The sequence below is a fragment of the Pseudoliparis swirei genome, chromosome 9 (assembly GCF_029220125.1).
Source record: "Pseudoliparis swirei isolate HS2019 ecotype Mariana Trench chromosome 9, NWPU_hadal_v1, whole genome shotgun sequence".
In the NCBI taxonomy this organism is placed as follows: Eukaryota; Metazoa; Chordata; class Actinopteri; order Perciformes; family Liparidae; genus Pseudoliparis; species Pseudoliparis swirei.
This window is the reverse complement of record NC_079396.1, coordinates 18,796,560-18,822,978: the sequence shown is the minus strand read 5'-3', so window position 1 is coordinate 18,822,978 and position 26,419 is coordinate 18,796,560. Positions and strand designations below refer to the sequence as shown.

General features: G+C 42.7%; 1 protein-coding gene across 3 annotated transcripts in view; it reads right to left on the bottom strand.

Moving 5' to 3' along the window:
* Window positions 1-3,140: 3,140 nt before the first annotated feature.
* plekhg5b (pleckstrin homology domain containing, family G (with RhoGef domain) member 5b) overlaps window positions 3,141-26,419 on the bottom strand; it is a 62,011-nt gene continuing 38,732 nt past the window's right edge. For all 3 annotated transcript variants that reach the window (XM_056423327.1, XM_056423328.1, XM_056423330.1), the window contains 16 exons: window positions 26,120-26,211; window positions 25,899-26,035; window positions 23,809-23,975; window positions 13,202-13,381; window positions 11,789-11,959; window positions 10,465-10,560; window positions 10,023-10,223; window positions 9,187-9,297; window positions 8,909-9,058; window positions 7,825-7,962; window positions 7,605-7,724; window positions 7,322-7,454; window positions 6,608-6,723; window positions 6,345-6,508; window positions 4,833-5,855; window positions 3,141-4,546 (listed from right to left, as the gene is read on the bottom strand). In XM_056423327.1, coding sequence (XP_056279302.1) covers window positions 4,537-4,546; window positions 4,833-5,855; window positions 6,345-6,508; window positions 6,608-6,723; window positions 7,322-7,454; window positions 7,605-7,724; window positions 7,825-7,962; window positions 8,909-9,058; window positions 9,187-9,297; window positions 10,023-10,223; window positions 10,465-10,560; window positions 11,789-11,959; window positions 13,202-13,381; window positions 23,809-23,975; window positions 25,899-26,035; window positions 26,120-26,211 — 3,009 coding nt within the window. In that variant the 3' untranslated portion in view covers window positions 3,141-4,536. The remainder of the gene's footprint in view (window positions 4,547-4,832; window positions 5,856-6,344; window positions 6,509-6,607; window positions 6,724-7,321; window positions 7,455-7,604; window positions 7,725-7,824; window positions 7,963-8,908; window positions 9,059-9,186; window positions 9,298-10,022; window positions 10,224-10,464; window positions 10,561-11,788; window positions 11,960-13,201; window positions 13,382-23,808; window positions 23,976-25,898; window positions 26,036-26,119; window positions 26,212-26,419) is intronic.

The window sequence follows — 26,419 nt, the reverse complement described above, 5'->3', positions numbered from 1 at the left end:
AATTTAGAAATGGGTGATTTGTATGTCATGTTTTAGGCTGCTGCTCTAAAAAGACAATATTGTAATTACAGTAAGCTTCTTATAAGCTGATACAATTATTGAGGTGAGGAGTTTATATTGTTGCGTGAAAGTGGGACCTTATGCTCCTTCAATTTATAAAACAACACAACCTTTACCGGGATAAAGACATTTGATCCTCTAGCATATGCCACGTATTTGTGAAATTAATTTATGCCAGAGAGCAGCTGGCAATACATTATCACCTTGCTACCTACTGTGAGGGGGAAAACAAGCAGAGGAGGCAGCCATCAACTGTGTCTAGGCATCCAAACAGCCCTGTGATGGAAAATATAGTCAGATATGTAAGTATTTAGCATAAAGAATGCCTTGTCATTAAGCCTGTCAAATACATGTAATGGAGTAAAAAGTACAATATTCCCGGAAACTATAAAGTAGTATAAAAGGGTCAAGTATGTGCACCCCGTTATTGATAGCAATAATTAAACACATGTAATTAGTTTCCATCACTGGAAGATGCAGAACTAGTGCAATAACTTGCAGGTGATGCTTTAAACCTTAAAAAGCCAGTTCAGTACATTACTTACTAGAGCAACACTAATAAATCAGACTGGCTGACGGTAGTTTATCGCAGTTGGAATGGCTGTCTATGTCGGCCGAGGACTGTGATACACAAATGCCAAACCGAGGTCATTTGGAACCAGTGTTTCCATTTTAACCCTCCTGTCGTCTTCGGGTCAATTTGACCCGATTCAATGTTTAATGTCGGTGTTCTTTCGGGAGTCAACAAACAAACATAAAGTACCTCACACTTAAACTTGGAAAACAATATTAATTCTAATAATTTTCTGGAGATTTTAATAGCTGGGGTCATATTGACCTCAAGGGTAAAATATGTTAGTAAATATAAAGGTAACAGGAGGGTGAAACATTGAATCGGGTCAAATTGACCCGAAGGCAACACAAGGGTTAAAGTCTGTTCACCAAGTTTCCAGAAGACCCCACTCCCCCCCCCCCCCCAACAGTAAAAAAAAAAGTTCAGTATACTTTAGTCACAATTCTTCAAGAAAAAAAATCTGCAGAATCCATTATAACATTGTTCATTGATGTTGTGTTACAAATGTAAAAGATGAGGATAGTTGATTGAGTTAGTGTTACCACCAGTTTTCAACTTATTGTGTTGGACGGTGATTTTTACATCCCACATATCTGGAGCTACTTGTCTGTTTATTGCTGTTTTCAGGGGTCAAAGAGAACAGAGAAGGGCCAGATGTTCTTGTGCACCATGTGAAGGTCAAGGCCACCAGTCTAATGGCCGCGTGTGGTACTGATCGAGGGCAGATGTTCACAGGGTTATCCATTCCATATGGCTGCCACTCGTCCGTGGGGCCTTTTCACAGGACGGCTCTTGTAAACACGCTTTAGTTTGCTGTTCTCTTTTTTTCTGGCCCTGTAAAACATGTCCTAAATCCAATCACCTAGACCCTCTACAGGGGATGATGTTGATGAATGGGAATGTGTAGTGGTTGTAGTGACCTATAAGCCCCTACTGAGATTACAGGCAGGCAACCAGCCAGCCAGGCCTGGCAAGGGCACCAGGAAGCAGCTAGAGCTTAAAGAGGGATTGTTTACATAGACAATGGTGTCTACCTGGTTTTAATCCATGGTCAAAAAGAGTACAGGGGATTGGTAGAGTTTAATAAATGAAAGTGCTCTTATAATCAGGATTTGCCAAAGTGCCCCTTTTGTGTTAATCGGACATTTTTTACAGCATGGTTGTTGACATCTGCCACAGCAGTTGGTGTTAACCCCATCTCTGCCCCATCTGTATGCACTCTACATGTCCACCAGACATCATGCAGAGAAGTGCACAGAACACACACGTCAACAAAATGGGAAAGTTGCACTTTATATATTAAAAAAACAACTCTCTCCGTTTCTCCAAAACAACATTGACCAGAATGTCTTTAAAGCTAAAAGCTGTAGTTTGGTTTAAATGCTCCAGAGAGGTACCGGGTATAAATAACCTCACATACCTGAAAATAATGGACTGGATGCAGCCGGCCTTCAGCCGACGATGGTATTACTTACTCAGGAAAGGCTAATAGAACAAGGATGTGTAATTACTCTATTGCTAAAATAGAAAGCTGCATTTTTAATAATTAAAGTCCAACATATCAGCGATAAAGCATAATAAAAGAGTTTTTAAATCAAGGATTACAACAGTAAATCCCAGCGGGCCAGATGTGGGAGCGGGAGGGGTCGCCTCATTCAGGGACCAGATTAAACAGAAAATCCCACAGGACCGCACTGTCTTTTCTCTGCAGTTTAGGGGCCTGTGTGGACTCAACATGCTGTAATCCACCAATTAGCTGATATAATCACCTGTAAATACACCTTGGCCATGATGTTGCCGCGGGCCATCAGGCCCCGCTCTGCTCTGCAGCACGTCCCACATGTGTTGGAAATACGCGGCAGATTTTAACTTTCTGGGAACCAGAGATAGACTCTCAAAAAACCAGAAAGACAGCTGGAACAGATGTGATCTGACTGGAAACTAAACTGTGCAGATGAATGCTGCACTATGACTTTCAAATTACTCTGACTCTTTTTATGACATACCAACGGGACACTAATGCCTTTTTTATAAAATACTATATTATGACTACAGATATCCAGACAACATGCCTATATTCTATGCTTTTTATGGCACTTTACACATTCTTGCACTCTTTTTAAATTTCATAAATCTATTTCTTATTTAATTTAGGCTTCTAGAGTTCCATTTCAAAGGAAAATATGGAACTTTTTTTATCCACGACATTTATCTCAAAGCCATAGTGAGTCGTTACTTTGCAGTTGAGGAATTTACATACACAAGCTAATATGATTAATACATTTATTAAAAGTGTAATAACTTAAACTCTAATAAATCTGTGGAAGGGCCATTCACTTCACAGCTGACCCAAAGCAACAGGTTCAGCTTCATATTGAGACGTACAAAGTAAAATGAATACTGTCAAAAGTGGTCACAAACCTTTTTGGTGTAATTTTTTTGCAACCCCCAATGATATTATTTCGCCACATGTGGTGCGTTACAAACATGAGACGAGAGCAGTACAACCAGTTCATGTAGTTTTAATGCTTAATGCCATTCAGATTCAGCTTTTCCCCACAAATCACTCCATTACAATGGATTAAACCATTAAATGAGGGATAAAGTATTTGAGCATTTTTATTCTGTAAGACACTTTAACATTATTCCTGAAAGAGGAAACACATCATTTGGTTCATAGCACAGTCATGGCTGGCAAGAAAAAAATATTAAGATTACATCAACAAAACAAATGTACAAATCATTGAAGCAAACAATATAAACAATATCTTATATATAAAACATAGCAGGCATAATAAATATTACACATTAACAAAAAACTAAACTAAAAGTAAACAGAGTTAACCTATTTGGTTTGGGCGATGTTTGGAACAAGGTGAATGTTGAGTGAATCTCCTGGAAAAAGCGTTGTTCTGATTCACGCATGACAGAATATAGAACCCAAACCTTTGTTGTTGTTAGCGTGCACAGGCAGTACTACAGTAAGTGTAGACCTCTTTTGTGTTCTTCCTATGACCACATTGTTGCTTGTGCTTCTTCAGTCAGTCTTTTTTTTTTTCTTCTTCTTCTTTTTTTTTTTCGGAACTCAACTCTCATTAGTTCAACATACCAAAACAGAAGAAGTCCATCTGAGGAATCAGATGATGGCTGTATTGGACCTCTCTGGTGGTTGGTAATCTACTGGCTACTTCCATCTTTGGGTGTGTTAGCATATTCACAGGAGATGGGGAATCAGTTATGGTTCAGTCAGGAATCGAGGACCGTGTGATCATTCGAACACAAGACAATCTTTCACACTTTCTCTCACATACACATACACACACACGCACACACACATACACACACACGCACACACACACACACACACGCAGACACAGACATTAAACAATAAGTTCAAATTCATTGTGTGACCAATTGTAAATTCACTCTTTAGTGATTCTTCTACTTAACATATAGCTGTGCAATTTTCATTTTTTTTTCTTTTGCTAAAGCAAACCAGGAGTAGTATAAATATTAGTCGGTGCAGGTTCTTTTTAGCCAGGTGTAGAGAGCATTTTCAAGACTTGGTGTTCCTCTCTTCGCCTCTCGTGACTGAGAAGATGCACAATCCCCCAGTCCACCTGAACATCCCAGCCCCTATAATGCTACTTCTGTTGCAAAGTGCAATCAGTTGTTGTCTCTTTGCCTCTCCCTTCCACTCAAGAAATTCGGAAAACCAATGCAACAGCAAAGAAAAACATTTTGTCGTGAAAGAAAATGGTACTGCCAGTGTCCAAAAAGAAACCAGAAGGGAGAGGGCAGCAAAAGAGAGAGTGCATTCGTGTCACAAGAAATTCAGTCCATCGAAGCAAAACACGTGTTGTTCCTTATTATGCCCACATGCCAGCCGTGTGAAAGAGTGGTTATACTTCCCTAGAAAGAGAAAAGACAAAATCCATAAACACATATTCCCTCCAGTAAGAACATGCTAAATCTAGAACCAAATTACAAGAATAATTCAACATTTTGGTCAATACAATTCTTGACTTCTTGCGAAGCTAACTAGAACTTGCTTCATCTCGGCTGTGCAGACATGAGTGATGTCGATCTTCTCCTCTAACTTGGCAAGAAAACTCATAGTACTCTCTTCTCAAGCAAATAAACTATTCCATTAAATGTAGTGAATGTATAAACGTATATTACGGAAGTCAGGACTTACGATGCAGTGAGTGTAGAGTTGAGGACAAGAGTGGTGCGGATCCGATACAGCTCAGCGAGCGTCAGCTTCTTGTGCTGCTGGGTCGGGGATTTCTTCTTTTTAAGTGACATCTCCCCCGAATCGCCGGTGGCCGTGGACTCGCTTTTCTTTTCGACGCAGGCAGACGGAGCCGTTTCCCCGTCTGAGCTGTTGCTTTGGGACTCGTCGCCCTCACTTGGTCTGGCGGGCGCTGCGTGGCCGTGCTGGGCCTCCGCCCTCCTCAGGGTGGCACAGAGTTTGTCAGAGGGCATGCTCAAGCCGTCTTCAGACTGGTCGAGGTCACTGGAAAACAGCTTCACGCAGGTTTGGCCTACCTCTATCAGGCTTTTACTGTGCGCCAGCGGTGATGTGTCCCTGCATTGTGATTGGTCCTGCGCCTTGGAGCTGTGTGTGTGTGGGGGGTACACAGGGATTTTACCATGGAGGCGCTGCAGTAGATTGTCCTCAGAGCGGGATAAAGCCAGATTGGAAAACCTCTGGAGGCAGTGGAGTCGTGACTGAATATGAGGCCGGCGGCGAGGTTTAGAGGCCTGGATCACTGACCGCTGGGACCCCAGTGAGGCAGAATCCTCCTCCTCTTCCTCTTCTTCTTCCTCGAATACTGTCTCTCCCTGCTCCGTCTCCTCGACCTCCCGGTCTCCCTCTTCCTCCTCTCCTTCACTTTGGCCGGGTTGAGGCAGAAGTCCTCTCAGGAGGGATTCAGGAGAGAGGGTGCCATAGGCGCTGTCCATGGAGAGAGAGCGGCACTGAGGGTCTAGCTCCTTGCCGCCAGGCCCCGCCTCCTGAATGTGCTCAGAATAAACACCGGAGTGAACTCTGTGGGTGCTCTTGGAATGTGACTGCTGGACCTCCAACGTGAGAGAGACATCAGAGTCGTTCTTACTGGTTCCCTGGAGGTTCATGTTTGGGGAAGGAAGCTCTTGGTGTTCGCCGGGGTCATCAATGTCCATCACTGACAGGGTCTCAGTCGAGCCATCTGATTGACTGAAAGGAAAGTTTTGGTCAATTTAGATCACAGTTAGGACCCAAATGCACTGAAAGCGATAAGCCTCATTTTTACGACTGTCAATTGATGCTCTTGTGGCACACAGAAGGCTTTTTAAAACGCAGACATTACAGAACGAGAGAGAGTCCTGCAGAGGACGTTTGCCATTTTAACCAATGAAAGTATTATTAATATTAGTCAATATATTTTTATTAGCTTTGGTCACTGGGTCCCAATCGGATGCTACAAGACCAGAGTCAGGGCGTTCCAGCAGTTTGACCGGCATCATCACGCTTTTGTAGCATGTTTGGTCATTTAAAAGAATAAGTGCACTTCAAAATGTGCACGTCAGACGCCTTTAATCTCACTACTTCCACAACGACAACAAACATTACAACTACTGCGTCAGTGACTGGATCAACTATTCGTTGGAGCTAAATGGGTAGCACTCTTTTTGGCACAACGTGTTGACTTGAACACTGTCGTACCTCGAGTTCTGCTGCTCTTTGTGCCCGAGGCATGGGGAGCTTGTGGTAGAGTTGCTGCTCTCATCTTCCTCCTCTTCTTCTTCTTCTTCGTCACCCTGTGAACTTCTCTTCTTTCTGTTCTGCTGCCGGAGGACCTCCTCGGTGCGAAGCTTCTGGAGCTGGTTCTGCAGGGTAATTATACAGGCACATTAAGTATGGAAAAACCACAACATTGTGTTCTGGAAATCTTATTTCCCAAATAAGATATGAACTGCCTCTCCAACCTGGACATTGCAGATTGCATCGATCCAGCTTCGCCCCTGGGTGGCGCTGTTGGCTTGGAAAGTGTAGGCTGCCACTGCACTTTTGAACTCATTGAGGTAGATTAGGATGAATGAGCCTACAGACAAAAAGCACAACAAAATACAATCAGCTTTATCTCGGCGCTAGTTTTCCAGTTTTACGACTGCAGTTGAATCCCAGTAGCAGTTAATGACCATAGATCAGTGGTCTCTAGTGGAGGAATGAAACTAGACACCGACTGTATGTAATGTGATGCATTGCTCTAGATTAAACTAAACAGTGTGTAAAGGAGTTTAAATGAAACTTACACATTAATGCAGCAGCAATACTAAACCAGAAATATAATTATAGAAAAACACTGCCAGGGAGTGTGATGTAGCTGATACTATTTTTACATAAATAAAGGATCTGGAGCCTTATTCTACCGCTGGTGGTCTGAGTTCTACATTATTATAGCTTCATGTTTAAGCCAACATCATTAAACCATTGATCTCATTGGTCAGCAAACAATTAATTAAATCTGAAATGTTTGCTGGTTATAACGTCTTAAATTTAAAGATTTGTACTTGTTTCATAACGTATTTTTTTTACTGACTAATTTGTTTATATCTTTTTAAAAATATGTCAGAAAAGTGTTTAAATTATGAATAATAAAATAATACGAGTTACATCCCAATATTCATCTGAGCACTCACCGGGGTCTTTGAGTTCCTTACAGACGACATTGTGAATGAGGAGAGGCTGCCGGATGATTTTGACTTTCTCAACTCTTTTCCCTGGCTTGGTGATCAGCAGCAGGTCGGTGAACAGGACACAATAAACTTCCATCTACAGAGGAGATAAACTCGTCTCAGGTCGGATCCAAACTCATTTGTTTTTCTTCCGATCAGTCAATCATTTGAATTGAAATATGAGGCAACTGTGACACAAAGTGAGAAACCAGTTGTTGAGTATAAAGACAGGAAGAGTCGGTCTTACCCGACTGTCTTTGCCCTCTTTCATCCTCAGAGCTCCTTCAAGATGCAGCTGTCGAGTCTCCTCCGGTGAAATTCCTCTCATGGGAGCCATGAGGTCGAAGCGGTTGTACTCCTTGAGGATCTGACAGGGAAAAGACAAAAAAAGTTACAATAAGTTTTATTCCTGTAAGCTTTTTTGAAGATGTGGGAGAGCACTGCAGGCCCCATAGATCGTTTCTTACCTTCTCCACCTCTTCACTGCTCCCCTCTACAGCCTCGTAGGAGTCGATACGAGCAGAGATGGTGGCCAGCTTCTGTTGTTCCTGACGCTGTCGCATTTGAGACTCCACGCTGTTGATGAAGCCCTCGACAGCAGCCACCTAGAGGGAGACCAGCACAGAAATACACTCAGACATGTTCCATCAGTGTAAATGAATGGAGCACCATATATAATCTATTTGTTTACATCCTTAGAGATTGGTGGTGGAACTATTCATATCTTTTAAATAATAATAATGCATTTTATTTATTTTGCGCTCTAAAAATGTACTCAAGGCACTTTACATGGTAAAAACCAAAAGAATCAGAATCATAAAACACGGGACGAGATGTTAAAACTGTCCATTGTGCCAATAGATGGTATGCACTCGCATGAGATTTATCATGATGTTGACAGAGTGGCATGGGAGGTTTATTTCTTAGACTGGGTTAAGATGTCAATTTTGGGACCCATCCTCAGTAGTGTGCCTTCGAATCAGTGGGTGTTTCGGCCTTTAATCACTAAACACCCTCATCATAGGTGGCCAGCTCAAGGGTGATCAAGCCGTAGCTTGTGTCCCATGCCCAATTAAGATTTTCCCATGGGACTATGCAAGGCAGGGGCGTCCTCTTCCCTGAGCCAGCCCTACAGCTGACCACATACCCCCATAATCCATTTGTATACATCCTTAGAGATTGGTGGTGGAACTATTCATATCTTTTAAATAATAATGCATTTTATTTATTTTCCGCTCTAAAAATTTACTCACGGCACTTTACATGGTAAAAACCAATAATGTAAACTAGAGATTAAAGTACACTGTAAAATATTCTGTTACTAAGTCCTGCATTGAATTTTTAAAATTGTTTTAATTTATGTTTTAATAAATTAAAAGTACTCGATGTAAAAAAAAAAGTCCCCTGCGACTGTTATATTATTATATATAATACTCAGGATTGTACTGTTGTAGTTGCATTGTAGAGATGGTATCGTACAAGGACCTCAGAATGTGCACATAAGTCCAGTACTTGATGAAATTGATCGTTGCTCTGCCCCACTGTCCTTACCATGCTGTTGACGATGTCCCGGGCCGACGGCTCGTCCGTCTTCTTGAGAACTCTCTTCAGGAGGAGTGGATATTTGGTCAGTCGCTGGTGAGGCTTCGCCAACATGTCGGGGAGCTTCTGGCGGTTACACTGCTTATGGGTCTCTACCCACTGAATAGAGCCACACAAACACAGCACAGCAAACAGTTAATGGGGCAGCAATGTGAAGACAGCTGAAGAGGAGTGTGTTGGACAGCATCTGGGATTAGCTTTCAGGCGAGAGAGCGGAGAGGACTGACCGTGACGTAGGTCCTGAAGAGCTCATTGTCCCTGAGGAGCGTACGCATGTTCTCCATGCAGCCCTCCTCCTCCATGCAGTAACGGATGTAGGGCTGGAACCTGGAGCCAAACTGAACACACAGGCAAACAAAGACATGCGTCAGAGATTTTACCAACATCGATACATGGACACACATATTAGTTACGCCTCAGCCTGAAGCCGACACTATTATGTTTTTATGGAATTAGTCATAGGAAAAGTTGCGTTGCCCGGTAAACTGGAACTAGAAAGGAATCGCAACAACCTGCTGTTAAAAAACAAACAATAAAGACTCATAAACATTTGGCTGTTCGTGAACAGTATATATTATTAAGTGTATGGTTATCAACACTGTTGTATTGTTAATATTCTTCTAAAACACAGGTTTACATTAATAAATGATACAGTTATGGAATAATTATTCAGATCCTGTAAGTAAAAGTAGCAAAGTACCACACTCTAAAACTATCCATTCAAGGCCCTGCATTCCAAACATTGAATTATTAAACGCAAAATGTACTGATATAAAAGTATCAACGCCATATTGTTGTTTTGGTCGAAGAGATTCGATCTGCAGCATTTCACCATTCGTATTAATTAATTAATTAATTAATAATGTAATCAGTTCTATTTTTGACTCGTCCGATAACCTTTGATTGCTTATTGGTTCCATATTATTGAGCGTTTTATCAATACAACACCACTTATATGCCAGCTTGTCTGTTTTCAGTGCTTTGTAGTAAAGTCCACAAGTGCATCATTCCTCTCTTTGTGGTACCTGTGGAGGTATTGAAACACAGTGTGATTGCAACTGACCGTCCGGAAACCGTGGTGAAGGTCGGTGGGGTCGAGCAGAGCCCGGGCCTGCCTGGCCTTCTCCAGGACTGGCAGCATGACCTGGTTCCACAGGGACGTGTGGAGTCGCAGTATCTCCTGGATGTTACTGAACAGCTTGGCGGGCTCCACCTCGGTCAACAGACCGCTTTCCTGCAGGTTCAGCAGCCCGCACAGGAACAGCTGCAGAAGGTGATCCAAAAGAAAATGAGTCATCAGACACACTGCTGACACAAAGCCTTTAAAGCCAAAGGTCGTCACGTCACACATCACAGGTTAAATCTCTTGCACTCCGTCTAGTGAGCAGTGATAAGAGTCTAGTCTTCAGCCCTAACACGCGGTTCATTGTGTGCTACCTATCTCTGGACAGACAGTCGTTCATCTTACACAACAGCCAGACTTTTATCAGGAGTCACGCACTTACATCAGTGATGACTCGGAGTTTCTTTATGTAGGTGGCCTCGGTATGCAGCAGCTCCCATATCGCCTCCTGCTGGTGGAACTGTCGCCTTGTCAATGTCTGCACACACAAACGCAGATCACGTTATTAAATAGAACAAATGTGGTCACAGAGTCACCCCATTATTACATTACATTATAATTTCCTTATATTGTATTTAGAGTGACACACATTTTGTCTGTAACATCATTCCTGTTAATATCAGGTCTAGTCTTTGGTCTTTTTCATATAGTAAGTCAAAAAATTGTCAGTCTGCCAAAATCCCATAAGCCAGAATCTTTGACCGTACATATACTCATTCAAAGGCCACAAAGGTTATTGTATGTTTAAGAATGTGAAACGTATTTTTAAAAATCATGAAAGTAAGAGAACCCTGTGGACACATAGGACGTGGTCACATGGTATATTGCCACTACGTTTGAAAGTGGAAGACACAGAACTCTGCTGTCCTTTATGCCATGATTTATGACAAAGGGTCCAGATTTACATTTCAATTGGAATTGAGGATGTGCTTATGCTTGCTCACTTATGATTATTCATGACGTAGAATGCAATTTAATCGACATGAACCGATGCATAAATGCAGCTTCGGTTTTGTTTGAGTTATCCTTTTTTAAAATGTTTATATTATGTTTTTACACTGTCAGCGCTGAGTGTACGTCCAGTACGAGGGACTGCGTGGGCGCTAAGCAGTGAGGTCTCGGTCCGGCTGCCCTGATTAGCCGTGTACACATTAACAGGTGTTCGTGTTATCGTGTACATTGCCGCACACAGCAGTGTCAGAGTAAATCGCTTCGGAAGCGTCATTCTGGGGAAACGGACATCAGTGCAATTGTGACAAAGACACATGATGAAGGAAGTAAGAGCTGAAGCAGGATGCCAGGATGGATGTAGTAATCAGCGGCCAGATGTATGTTATATTTCAATTTTCACTTGAAGATTCATTGTAAAAAATAAATTAAAAGATTTTTAAATGTTTATTGTTTAATTAACATTATGCTGATTGTCTTTGTCCCTTTCAGTTATTAATGGTGAATCAGGTTGTACCAATTATATGATAATAATCGATAGATGGGCAGACATATGTATTTTGTTTTACAATCTTTACATGAACAGTATTGAAATAAGGCACAATACTTTTTAAGTTTCATACAAAAGAGAACGAAGTCTTAAAATCACCATTACCATTTATTCCCGCTTAATTAATTGTTTCCCCCCCACAAGTGTGTGGACAGTCTGTGCTTTTCTTTACCCCCCCCCCCCAACACCCCCAACTGTGCGGCTGTACCTCCGAGTTGTCCAGTAACACCTGCCAGCTGTCCTCCAGGGACAGGTTGGTCTCCTCCTCCTCTTCCTCCCAGGAGTCCTGGTGGAAGGAGAGCTGCTGCGGCACCTTGGGCAGCCCGAACAACATGTAGGAGTGGAGCTTGCTCTGGAGCTGCTCCAGACGATCCGCCTCCTGTAATGAGACAGGAACGATTTAGAAAACCACCCTAATTAGCTTGAACTAGGTTACCAGCATGACAGCGAGAAGAGATGCAAAAAGAACTGTCCATTTCTGTCCTTTGTGTGCGGATTTATTGTTGTATTCAAACAGTAAGTGAAGATGAGTTCACAGATTTGCATATAAATCCTGTCCTTACCGGCGCCTTAATTCCTAAATCCAACAGTAGGTGCTATTCAGGCCATTGTTCAGTCTGGCAGGCCTTATGTAGTTATGAAAATGAGCTCTGTGCATTGAGACCACTCTCAACAATAGAGGACTAGGGAGAGGGGGCAAAAGCTACAACATCGTGGGTTATGATGGACCAGTGGTTTGTGGGCCATTTAAAACAAGTCCTGTTGTCTGTTGATTAATAGTCAGACATTGCACAGCAGTATTTTGGAGTAAGTGTCATCAAAGATTCACATTCCTTTTCATAGTTGTGTGAAAGAACTGGCAGTGGTTCATCCCTCCAAAATGGAAAGTGCAAGGGGTCCAGGTCCTGGTGAAGGATCTCTGGCCCTGAAGGGGTTAAGGGGGACGCTCGGGATGAATAGAGATGAGAGAGGCAGTGACAGGTGACTGACAGATACTGTCTCTATATGACATCTGCTACTGTGCAAGATGTGACCTCAGGAGGGGAGAGACAATGGGAACGTGTGTGCTTTATTTAAAGGAAAGTTTATATTTATTGTTGAAAACCTCAGCAGTTAAAAGGAAAGGCGTGACGATTTGGGATTTTGCGTTAAATAGTCAGCCGTTGAGGCGCTGGAAGGCAGATTTGTTAGTTTTGCACAGTGTGTCCTTGTTTCCCGTCTTTATGCTAAGATAAGTTGGCCAACTTCCAAAGAGTGAAACTATTCCTTTAAGTTTTTTATTTATTTTCATGAGCACATTTAAAAGAAATGTAATCAGCGTTTTATAGAATTGAGTGAGGCTTTTCCTCCACCTACTTATTTCCAGAGGAAAGTATGTGAGCCAACAACACAAGACGGGAAATTACCTCACCAAAACACGGGGGATATGACCTTCTGACCCCCTCCCACTGCTGCTCGCTACTGTTTTGTTTGCTTTTTAATGTGGTTTTTTTCAGAGACATGTCTGGGAAACAAGCTTGCCCCTCACAGCTTTTACAATATCTGCTTTACGGCCGAGAGAAAGTGCAGCGCACATCAGTCTTTATATTTCATGTGATGGTCTTTGTCTGATCAGCGTTACCTTGCCAAACGCTCCGGCGTTGGAGCTGAAGAAGCCGCTGAAGCGGCTGGCAGCGCGGTTCTTCCAGCTGTCGGCCCCGATGCCGGGCAGAGAGCCACCGGTCGATACCAGAGCATCCGGGGTGGGAATATTCGTTTCTCCCAAGTACTCAGTCATGTTCTTCCTCCGCCGAGACTGACCCTGCGAGGCAAAGAGCAACATTTAGACAGTGTAAAAAGAACAATTTAAAAACAGAAAATGAAAGGAGGAGTGATTTTAAAACCTCAAGGGCAAAGACAAAAGTTTCCAGGCTGATGGCTGGAAAGAGACAATGAAGGAAAGAGAGAAATATACAAAGACGGGACAAACAGGAAATCAGAGGGGAATTCTGTGCAAGGGATGACATCAGCGGGACCGTTAAAGCTACCCTAATGATCAGACACAAACAGGAGAGGGAAGGACTGCCACTTCCTCGCGGAGAAATCTCATTACATCACAAGTCGCAGGCGGGAGGTTGTTCCATGAGGACAGACGGCCCGAGTCTGGCCATTGTTCCCGCTCCATTGTTACCCTGTCAGCAGGCCCTGCCATGGACCCTCATTCATGCAATCTCTGTCCACTTTATGAGCACCAGCAAAGCAAACAAACAGGGGCCACCTCAGTATCAGAGGAAGCAGTTGTTTTTGCCGTTAGAGTGAGGAATCTGCTGGTGAGGAGTCGGCGAGATTCAGGCCACTGACCCCCCCCCCTTCAAACACAGTGACAAGGAACTTACATTCCAGGACACTGACACTGCTGCTGAAACTGACCGGCCATTCCAACCAAATTCTTTAACTGATCACCCCCCCACTCGCTATTTATAGAGCATCAAAAAAACAGGGAGAAAAAAAATCAAACTAAAACTGCAAAATGGAGGGGGACAGAAACAGGAGCACAGGCAGTCAAGCGATGGTTAAATGGAGACAAACGATGAATACAAAGTCTGGATAAACTTCTGAGGTTACGCATCCCAGTTCCCAGAAGTAAACAACTTCCATTACACTTCAGTTAAAGACTTATCAAAGTATATCAGCTTGTGGCATGTATATGTAAGAAAATGAAATGTAAACATTACGAACAGCACTGTTCACATTGTTCTGCATTGCACAGGTTCCCATTTTAGGAAGAACATGCCCAGACCTTTGTGAATCCACTTAAGTAAAGTAAAAGCCTACAAAGGGCCGATACAGAGTTGATTAACAGGATTGTAAATCGAAGTGGGGGGTCCTAAAGGTTTTCAGCTTAAAGTCCTTTTATTTATTTATTTTAGTGATGATGACCAAAGAGGAGAGGGATTTAACTGCAAATCGACATGTTGACTTTAAAACTAAAACTCGAGGGAAAGGGGAAATGAAAACAAAAGCTTGGAAGTTAAAGGAAAACAAGCTTGTACCCATTAAGGATTCTTTTTTGGGGGGAAATCCGGGCCAACTAGCCAAAGACACAGGTGTCAAGAAGTCTTCAGTCTGCATGGACCAACGGGGAAAGACTGAGCAAACTGAGGCCGGGTGAGATTCGTCTGTGTTTGAAGTATCAGTTTGTATTTACGTTATTTTTAGCATATCATAAATAAGATTCAACATAAACATTCTGCAGTTGCGGATAACAAAAGCAATCATCTCGATTATCAATTTAACGGGAAACCAGTTTCTCAAACACAACAACATGTCCAGGACGTTGAAAAATTAAACGATACAGGGATAGAAGCGCCCAACAGTTTCCCACCACAGTAACAGTGCTCACCATTAAAGCCAGAGGCATGTCAAAAGTAACAAAAACCATCTTAATCCTTCAATTGGATTCATGGATCGCAGCCCATTCTGGAACCAGCTGCTGCGCTCGCTCAACTTCTAGCCTCCTCTGTCTCTCTCCACATCCACCGTGAAAACACACATGTACACCGTCCGGACCTTTGGCGCTGAATCCGTCCGAGAAGCCGAGTGACAACTATGAACACCGCCACGGTATTATCCCCCCACCAAGACGCTGGTGTTGAACTTCGTTGGCTCTCGAAGGGCCCCGTTCCAGCTGACAGGGTCCGGGTTTGCGGTGTCTGGCTGTTGCGTCCTGCCGTGCCCGGCAGCAGCTCCTCTTTGAACCGGGACGTATCTGTGTCCTGTCCTGCTGGCCAAACAGTCAGTGGTTGCATTTCATATAGACACTGGCCTGAAGTCATAGCAACCAGGAGGATCCTGCCTCATTGTGTGGGGCAGGAAAGAGGAGGCAGGGCCCGGGGGAAAAAAAAAGAAAAAAGGGGAGGCTGATTTGAATATTTTGAGGCGGAGTCAGGGTGACAGATTGTGGGGAGCTCCCTCGTCCAAACGCACATCCTGGTGCTCTTTAGGCCAGTCTCAACAACTGACCAGGCATTACTTATGCAAGATTAGCTTTCCATCACAGCTGGTACCGGAATAAAATCAAGCAAATTACAGGGTAACTGTCAACAGAAGGGACGCGTCGTTCTCTACTCGCATTTGAAGTTGGGCCACTATTCTTTGTGCTATCTCAAATTACTGTTTTGCCTGGAGACCTTTGAACAATGCCACGCTGGCCAAAACAAGGAACAAGAAATTCCCCGGTAATGACCAAACGGGAAATTCCTTTTTGTTTACTTGCATGTTTCAGCACATTTAATAAACTGCGTATAAGGAAAAGCCAAACGACCCCTATAGGACCGGCAGAAAAGTCTGGTAACCGTGAAACAATTCAGTCAATCGACAGAAAATCAATCTGCAACCATTTCGCCGTTTGATATTTCATAAACTAAAGAACAAATTTAAAAAATACAAATTAATAGCTAAAGAAAATTGTAGTTTTGGAAGAAATATAACATTCTAGCAAAATTAATAGGACGATTGTATTCTTGGAGGTAATAAACTATTTACATCAGCCGAAGCAAAAACACCCTCATGGTAAACGCTGAGCCGCTCTGCTTCGTGTCTGCTGACCAAATTATGTTTACAAGGTTTCCCTTGTGCCTCCTGTGTAAACATGTCAGTCAGGACAGAGGGCAGCCTCATCTGGAGCTCTTTCGGTGACAAAGCTTCTCGCTCTTGGGACTGCGACTTGTGCACCGGGTCCCGTTGGGGCCAGTCACGTTAACGATATCAAGCCTTGTGTCCCCTCGCGGCCTTATCTTATCAGAGTGGTTTGTAGCATTAACCTTGGCCGGGAAAGGAGAAAATCTTTAAATGGGAAGGGATTGCATTAAAATAAGTGGTGACAAAGAAAGAGCAAAGAGACCCCCCACCCACTCCCTCCCCCTCTTCTCTTTCTGCCCTATGCTACTGCCTTTTTGTAAGTCAACTGATAACAACTCCCCTTGATCAGGTGGGTTGATTAACGATGAGAAAACGGCACGACACTGACCTTCCTGAGGGCCTGGACACACAAGCCATACAAGGTGCAACCACACAGACGACACACCAACACAAGGTGCAAACACACACACACGTTCATAACCAGGAAATAGAAACTAAAATAAACCCCCCGGTGGTCACCACGTGCTGCATGTTTCAAGGACGTTTCAGTTCCAATAAGGAAGACGTGATGCAACAGTGAGATAAAAACAAGCTCTCAGCCTGAGATGAGAGACGTGAGTTGTGAAGAAATAGATGAGGTCCCAGACACAATCACACTTCACCTTATTTACAAACAGACACATTTTGCATTTAGCAGATGAGAATAATGAAAACGAGAAATGTGATCATGGTCAAACCCTTTTGTGTCTGACATTAAATTAAGACAGTTTAAGCTTGTGAAACCAGCTTAAAGATACAACCGATGGATTTTTCCTTAAATCGATTCTTCGGTAAAATGTCAGAAAATAGTGGAAAAACCTCTGTTATCATTTCCCACAGTGCAAGATAAGGTATTGAGATGTATTCACAACTACTACAATATCTTCACTTTGCTCCCTCCTGTATGACGTAGAAAAGCTGCATATATGAAAAGCTAGAACCAACAAATGCTTGTTATTTTTGCTTTTAAAAAGAAACTACGACTATAGAAAAATGATTTATAAAAATAACAAATAATTGTTGGTCGCCTAATTTGTGCAGCTCTAAAACATACGATTGCCATTGCCGACAGAAGCAGCGAGTGACGCTATGTTGAAGCTTCGGCATCGTCTTAGCGCTGCGCGCAGACGTCTCACCTGACAGTCAGTCGCCGTTGGCTTGGTGTCAGCAGGAGGTGACTGAGGAATATCTGTGGCCACATGCAGCAGGTCCCAGCTGTGCCACGATGACAAACGACCAAAACGAACCATGTTTCCACACAAAAAATTCCCCAAAACCTCAGAGGTCTGAGTAAACAAAAGTAAAAGCACAGAGGTAATTCCAAAAGTCAAGAAGAATCCATTTCCAGGAAATCACAATTCAGACGAAACAATCCAGGCCGAGCAGAGAGAAGCATTGCAGATACTTCCCTGGCTGATCCTGCTGGGACTGTGTACCGCGGGCAAACGGTCACACAAATAACCATCATAAAAGGTGTGTGTTCACCCTGAAGTAATCTCCACCTTTAGGCATCAGGGGAAGTTCTTTGTCTTCCCACAAACACACACACACACACACACTCACCTCCTCAGCTTTCTGGAGCTCCTCCCACACCATATGGATTATAAATAATAGTCTCCCAGCAGCTCATATGATAGATAGATAGATAGATAGATAGATATATACTTTATTAATCCCCAAGGGGAAATTTGTCGTCACAGTAGCAGCACCAATAAACTAAACCCACGAGAATAAATATCATAAAATATAAAAAACAGGGATGAAAGATATAGATGTATACAAGTAAAATATAAAATACAAAATGAAGTATATATGTATATAAAATGAACATATGTATATATATATATATATACACACACACACAAACAAATATAATAAAATGACTGTGCAAAGTATACAAAGTAAAATATAAAATATATATGTATATATATATACGTAACATATATGCATACACAAATATAATACTAATGACTGCAGTGTAAAATTTAATTAAATATAGACAGAGTGTGCAAAATGCAAAGTGTGTGTAGTGTCATTGAAATGTGTGAAGTGCAGTTCAACAGTGTAAATATGAGTGTGTACAGTGATAATTATTATGTTATTATTAAAGTTATTGCACTCGGATCTGGCAAGAGGTGATCTGTTATAGAGCCTAATAGCCGTCGGCAGGAATGTTCTCCTGTATCCGTCCTTGTGGCAGCGGAGCGCGAGGAAACGTTTGGAGAAAGTACTCCTCTGCTACCTTATTACCTTAATTAGAGTCATCTTAAAAGGACAAGTTGGATTCAGCAGTTAGGTAACACAACACAACATATTCCTTATTATGATTTAGAAAGAAATGGCGATACAATATAATTTAGGAACGTGAAAAATGTTTGCATTAACAATTATTCTGTTGAGGTTTTTTTAAATTTATTGATTCAATACAAGATTGTGAAAAACAGCAGTTTCCCAAAGGTCAAAGTAAATGTCTTCATATGTCATGTTAAGTAGTTGCAGCTTAATTTTGTGGTAATTAATAATTGACTAACTGTTGCAGCTCTGATATACTAAAATGAATCTAGTTTGTACAGCATATACAAACATGTGTCGTGTTTATTGTATTATGGTCAAACTCATCTTGTTGTCATTCACAGACACTTTGCACTCTATTAACAAACTATACCGACTGCTGTATGGAACCACTCGTGTTTCAGTTCAATGAAGCCCCATGTGACCACATTGATTCAACCATTGTCATTGAAAGTGGCTCCGTGTTAATCGACAATTGACCCCGTTGTGAGCCATCGGAGAGGCCAGACAGTGAGAGAAGTGGAGGCCGTTGGGTGCGAGAGCCCGGCTGAGGAACAATCCCCACATTACCATCTACAGTCGTGTAATGCAGATGTGGAAAAAAGGAACATTCTGCATTAGCCAGATTGAAGTAGAGGAAATCAATGATAATTGTTCCTGCCGAATGCCACTTAGAGTAACAAGGTGCCACTCCTTTCATTGTCTCACCAGTTGAAATGTTGGCGTTCTACAACATCAGTGTCTTTGGCCCTGAAAGCTTTTTAGAGCCTTTGTCAGTGACTGACTGATGGTCCTCGTCTATTATGAAACAACACTATCTACCTCTTCCGTCTCGGGCATAACAAACTCCTCCACCCCCCGAGGCAAAGCCAGGAGTCTCGGCTTCTTTTCCAAACTACATTGGGGTTGCGACGAATGCTCATCATTGTCCTCTTCACCCGGAGATCATTGTTGCGATTTATGAATTCAGGAAGTACTGACAAAAATCCCCCGTTTTCACAATCAAAATATTCAGTTTACTTTCACATAACACAAAGAAAAGCAGCAAATCTTCCCACTTCAGAAGCTGAACATAAGATAATGTTTATTGACCATTTCGTCTCCTATAAAGCAATAAAGATACTCGTTAGATCAGCATTTTCAGAGAGGATGAGACATCTGAGTTCCAGTAAGAAGCCGTGGTCTGATCAACCATGTGTGGGCCACCTGGGCGAGGGTGTCTGATGACGTGTTCAGGAGCATTGAAGAGATTCTATCAGTCACTTTAACACACTTTTCCATCAAATCCAGTTTCTTTTAATTAAAAAAATACACACACAGAGACACATTTCAGTCCCATACATGTATTGAGGTTTAGAGTTGGGTATTTAAGGTTTTTCCTGCTGTGATGGAGTGACTGAGCACTGACACACATATGGAGGACCCATTACCCGATATCAACTAATTGGGAAAGCCAAACCCTCCAACTGTGATGTAATCCTGGTCAATCTCTGGATCAACTACTCTTACTGCAAGTTAAAACACGTTGCCCTGTTGCATGGGTGTTATGATGTTTAACTATATTAAGAGGCAGCGCTGCAGGGTTGACTCGCGACTTCAGTCTTGTTTTCAGCATTCAATGGCAACTGATGAGTTGTGAAAAGCTGACAGAGCGAGATCAATGAACTGTATGTGCTGACTGAACATCACAAGGTCCCAGACGGAGTTATCTTTATGACGACTGTAAAACTGGCAGTTTCTGTTCTCAGGAAAAGGAAAGGGAAGCAAGTGTGTGTTCCCAAAAGCTGCTGCAATACCGTCACCATAATGCAGATATTTTGTAAGTCCCATGTGTAAAAAATGTTTTTCCTTTTGCTCCAACCCAACGTCATATTGCTCTGAAAATGGACCAACAACTTCCAGAGCTCTGACCCTGGGGATAAATAACATCAACATACCAAACCGGTCAAATGAGATCCAGCTAATACAGCGTATTCAGGACAGTTTCCAATGAATGAACACTGCAGCAAGACACAACTACTGGGTGGATGTGGATCTCATGCTCTCAACAGTGTACAATACAGGATGTCGAATTGGTCTTTGATGTTATAAATGTGTTTTTCTAACCACCCACTGGGCCATGCAGGTTCAAAGTTGAACCTCTTTTAGATCAGTTGATACACTGCTGATATTGTATGGGGAAGCGGTGCTTTGTGGGAACTATCAGCAAGGTTGGAATGTGTCCTCGACCAATCGGAGAGCACGGCCGAGACTCCCCGCTGTAAAATAATCAATCTGGATCATCAAAGCTCTCTGCGGCCCATCACAATGCTGCCAGAGCCTATAAAATGTAGCATGCACGCAATAATAAACTTGATTGAAATACCCCGTGTAAACGAAAGAGTAACTCTGGACAGAAAAGGACAGGACTTGGCTGCGTCTCCTCTGAAGCCGCTGCCATGCCAGGCCGTGAATCCGGTCACCAGGCAAATATCTGAACTTCTTTGAGCAAAGGCCTCGATTCCATAAAAAGCAGGCACGCATGTTTTTTATATGGCGAGGGCCAAAGCTGCTGCCATGGAAACTCAAAGACTGCAGTCAGTGCTCACATGTCCAAGTAGAGCTTTTGTCCTCCAAATAGCTTTCATAAAATATGGGCTGCACCCAACACGGATCACAGGGTTTCTGCTGTTGAGTGTGTTAAAGGCAAAAGTATCCATTAGGCTTCAGTGAGCTCGGGCTCTCCGGCAGGAGACTCTCTTGAGGGTCCAAGATGGAGATAATTTATAAGTCACTCATACCATAGTTTTACAAAGACAGAGAAATGAGAAATGTAGGGCTGGAACTCACAAATATTTTCAGTTTCTGAATATTTTCTCAATCAACCAATCAATTATTTTTCTAAAAAATGCTTTCCAAGAGCCTTATTTGACGTATCCAAACAGCTTGTTTTGCCCGACCACAAGTCAAACCCCCAAATATATTTGTACTTTACTTTACTTTTATCATAAAAGACAGTAAACACTGACTTTGGAGACGCGGGAGGCAGTGAAGTTAACTTCAAGGTACTCTCCAAACTGTTGCAATAGAAATGGTCTTTGCATCAACACATGCATCTGCACAAAGTAATAGAATAATAACACCATCTGTATTGAAATTGGTTTCCTATAAGCGTCGCTTTCACTTTATAATTCTTTGTGCCACCGGGTTGCAATCTCCTGGGAAAATGAAGACTTATTTTACGGCGCAAACAAAGAAGATAGAGATTACGCCTTATAATTATGAAGGTTATAAAATAACAACACGCAGGCTCTGGAGTCTGAACCAAGACAGCAATCACTGTATTGCCTCCCACTCTGTTATAAAAGTTATAAAGTTATCTGTTGCCACTTTATGACATCAAAACATGTAAAATACAAAAGCCTAACGACAGGATGCGGCACGTCTCCACTAAAATGTTCTTTCTCTCCGTTTGTTCTTTTCAAGTTTCCACATCACACGTCATGTTTGGCTGCTTTGGAAATTTAGCGTAAAGACAATTTGAAAGTGAATCCGTCAAGCATCAAACTGACATTCACTTTGGAATCACTCAAGAACACTAATGGATGAATCGACTGATGGTCCCGAGATGTCTTTTGTAAGTGCGTGGAGCGACACCGCACAGTGAAACGGTCCAGACGGCACAAACAGTCAGAAACTAAATGTATTTCCCCAGATATCCAGCAGACCTTCATTCGAGCACACCACTGCCCCCTTGAGGTCTGCGCTCATCACTGACATCACTCTCAAGTCATTTCCTGGCAACGTTCCTTGAATGCATGACAGTGTTGCGTGTGTGTGGATGGCACAACAGATATAGGAAACAATTTGCCTCAGCAAGATACGGTCTGATACTGTATGACTAAAACTCTGCTTACCTCAGCAACCCCCCCCCATGTTTATGTCTCCGTTTGATGACTAACGTTGGTGACTTGCCGCAATAGATGGCAGGAGAATGCTTTAACCGCGCCTCTACCTGTTTCCCTAACCAAAGCAATGATGACATCAAGTTTTTCTACAGTGTGAGCACATACACACAATCACACTCACTTGTAAGTGGGTCTAGACTTGGCGTAAGCATGCTCAACAAACCAACGACTTGTTTCAAGCACGTAATAAAGCTCGGGCTTAAAGCCCACAGCTGAGCGAACGCCCAACTGAGTGTGAGAACACACACTCGCAGTTTAGTACAGCGAATCAGAAAGGGACAGAGAGATTGGTAGTCATCGATCCAGATCACATCCTGTGCTCATGAATGTTCTTAGTGCTGGAATATTTGCAGCTCTACTGCTGTACATGCACGTAGTTTGATGGATCAAGATTAATTAATCGAATCGGGAGGTTAGGTCAGTGAGAAGAAAGAATCTTACTTTTGCCTGAAATCAAGAGCTTCAGAATTGTACCATGTCACGGAGCCACAGCATGAACCTGATGACTGTCTGGCCCGTTTCCGTGCTACATGCTTGGCAATCTCGCGGATCAGGATCCTCAGCAGGCCACAGCCGGCCTCTCGGCGTCCCTCATCAGTAACAAAACAACCACTTCCCGTAGCTGCAGGAAGTGCTGAAGTAGGACATAGTGTCAACTCATCATATGACGTAGGGCAAAGAAAATATGTTTGTCCAAAAACCTCCACATTTATATTGCCACGTAGAGATGTGCAGATGACCATGGGGGTTTTTGCTAAATATTTACACAATGAGATTTTTGATAAATAATCATCAGTAAAGTGAATGTACTGACTAAGTGGGTAAAGACAAATTATCAAACAGGTAGAACATGGCAAGTAAAAAAGGGAAACACAGGAAAACACAAGCCGTATGCCATATGACAATATCACAAAATCTAAGATGATATCTAGTATATATATATATATTGATATCTTGCCTAGCCCCAACTTGAGGGTTCAGTCAGCACTAACTGGCAGGCAGGCGTGCACATACACGAGTGTGCACGCAAAGACACACACAGCTGGAAGAAGACTGAAGCGGAAATCCCAAAATACATTCCCAGGGTTCTGCTGAGCAGATAAAGGTAATACAATACGATGAGGTCAGATACTGGCCCAAAGCATCATGGGACTGAAGCAAGAAGATGTGAAGTTAGAGAAAATAGCAAATGGTGTGGCAAAACAGTGCAAGTCACTGAGTGGGTGTGGTTTAAAGCGCCGATGTATTTTGGTTTGATGAGTCGGAGAGACACGTATGAGAGCGTCCCATTAAACATATGTATTATCCTGTTCGGCCAGGTGCAACTCACCAACAGATCTACGATTTCTTTGCGTCCCAGAGATCCATGCTCCATCCTCTCGCTGGCTGGCGTGAGGATGTAGGGGCTCAGACCTCCAGAGGGCTTCATGTTGGGCAGACTAAGCGACCGCAAGTCCTTCACACCCTGCTCCACCTTCAGCTCGTCACCTAGCCGCGCTAGATTAAAAATTAATAAAAACACACACATAAGGAATTTAAGCGGTCGAGGAAAGAGAAACCTGTAAAACCCTCTGATCATTATTTATTTATGATCCGTTTGGTTTATCATCGTGCTCGAAATGTCAAGGTTTTTTCTTTAAGTTGAATCCTGAAACGTTGATAGGATAATAGAAATAAAATTGATATAGATATCAAAAACTTGTTCTTCCCCCCTGCAAATATAGAGCAACATTATTATTTATTCTGAGCTAGTCCAATATTAATTATTTTTCAGCTACCAACAAATATATTGAGTTGCTTGATACTTCCCTGTGTTCACTAGATAGTTGCCAACCTTGTTTGTATTTTCTTAGTAGCAGGAAATGGTTTATTTCATAAGAATCTTTCCATAGAAAACAATGCTTTGAGAGCACTATGAGTGAACAAACACATTTCGGGTGTAGGCTGAACAAACTAAATGAGTAATGATAATAATCAGATTATAACCCTCCTGTAGCTGAAGGGAAGAGCAATTATTTGTGTCATCATCTCAACGAACAACATATTTCAACTACAAGTACACATGTGATCATTACTCATTATAGCCGCGTTTCTATTTGATAAACCTAAGCGTTGAAATAGAGACGTGAATCAAGGTGCCGAACAATCCAGATTCTCAGAGGTCGATTTAATGAAAAGCTCTTAACCCTCCGACCACGAGCCTCGACAGCTGTGGACCTGCGTTTCAGGCTACATGTAACTCCAGATTGTGGTCAAGAGCTGCTCGTCGGGAGGGTGACAATTTCAAAAGAATCGCAATTAGTCATGGCATAGGAGCTCTTTTATGGAAGGTTTAAACGGGCCTTTGATCCTGAAAGTGCAGCCAGGCGAACTGCAGTGATCGCAGAACAGAGGCACCAGTCCCAGTTTCAACAGAAGCATCATGGAGTGTGGGGGGGGGGGGGGAGCTGTCAGAGATGTCATGCTGTCAAGATGTTAATGATGTTAGATGTTAAATTTATGGGAATCGCACTTCTGGAAAAAAGATTGAGCAGAACAGAGACATTGTTTCCAGCGTAGTTCTGATAACTGCGAAGGATACAGTCCACTCCTTTTTCCTCCTCGTCAGAAACAAGGGTGTGAGAGGAAACCGGCGTCCGCCATCTGTGCTGCTCAGTCATTGTTAAAGTTCACCAGAAATACACCGACGTACATGACTGAAAGGCTGCCTACCTTCTAAGAACAAAGTGAAACATCAACACTTTCTGTTGCTGCTGTTGTTAATTTAACAATTCATTGTTCTAGTCCATGGTGAGATTGTACAATAAATACAGTAGAATTACAAGTAAGTTAGAAAGCGCCAACAGGACTCATTTGCTAGCAATCGTGAGTCATTTTCAAGAAGAAAAAAAACCTGTTTGAGAGTGGGTGAACATTCACAGGAGCAAAAAAAACACAAGAACAATTTTGTCTCTCCATAATTCTCGAGTACTAAAGACATAAATGAGCCGAGCCGCAGTTCATCTCATTTGCATTAAGTGCAGCTAAATAAGATCTGATGCTGTTATTTTACACATGTTATGTCTGACTTCTCCCCGCTTTGATCCGGCGAGTCTCTCTCCCTAAATGCGTGTCCAATAACACTGTGCGTAAAAAGTGTGGCCATCCTTGCATATCCCTCCATGACTTATTATAATAATAATACATTTCATTTAATGGCACCTTTCATGGCACTTAAGGTCAACTTACGTGATGCAAGTTCCAACGAGATCAGCGACAAAAACACACAATAATCAAAATGGGTAGCATCTCATGAAGCTAAAGTGAGTACGCTAGTTTAGAAGATGGGTTTCCAGACTCCAGCAGAGGAAAGGGCATTATTGCAAGATGGGGTTGATTCTGTGCTGACATTAGTCGATGGGACCTGTGGTGTGTTTTTACCTTTGACTTTGAGGTAGTGTCCTCCAAAACGGTAGGCCTCAAAGTTGAGAGACAGCGGTGTGTTGGACTGATCCAGGAACAAGTCAACCCGAGACAGCTCGATGCCATTCCTCTCAAACACTGGACCTACAACCTCTCTGGTAACACATGGGCAGAAGAGGCTGTTAGTTATGGTTCATATCAAACCGTTGCTACATGTCGTGTTTCTCTTTCCCTCTTACCTCAGAGTTTTCTTTTTCATTGCAGGTACAATTTCCGTGGTTATGTCCACGTTGAGATCAAACTTAAGACTGAAGCACTCCTTACTGGGGTCCTGCAGAGGGAACAGACACACTGTTAGTTTACACAGGTGGTGCTGCAGCTCTGCTGCTCCGCCCCGGGCTGGTGCTGAACATGTGCTCTCAGCAGAGCCACAGGGGGGCTCCTCCTCACTGCGCTGCCCGACTCGGGCGCAGAGCAGTTTGGGAGTCGTCAACATGTTTTCAGCATTTCAGAGAATAAAGGGGGCTTCTCCATCGCTT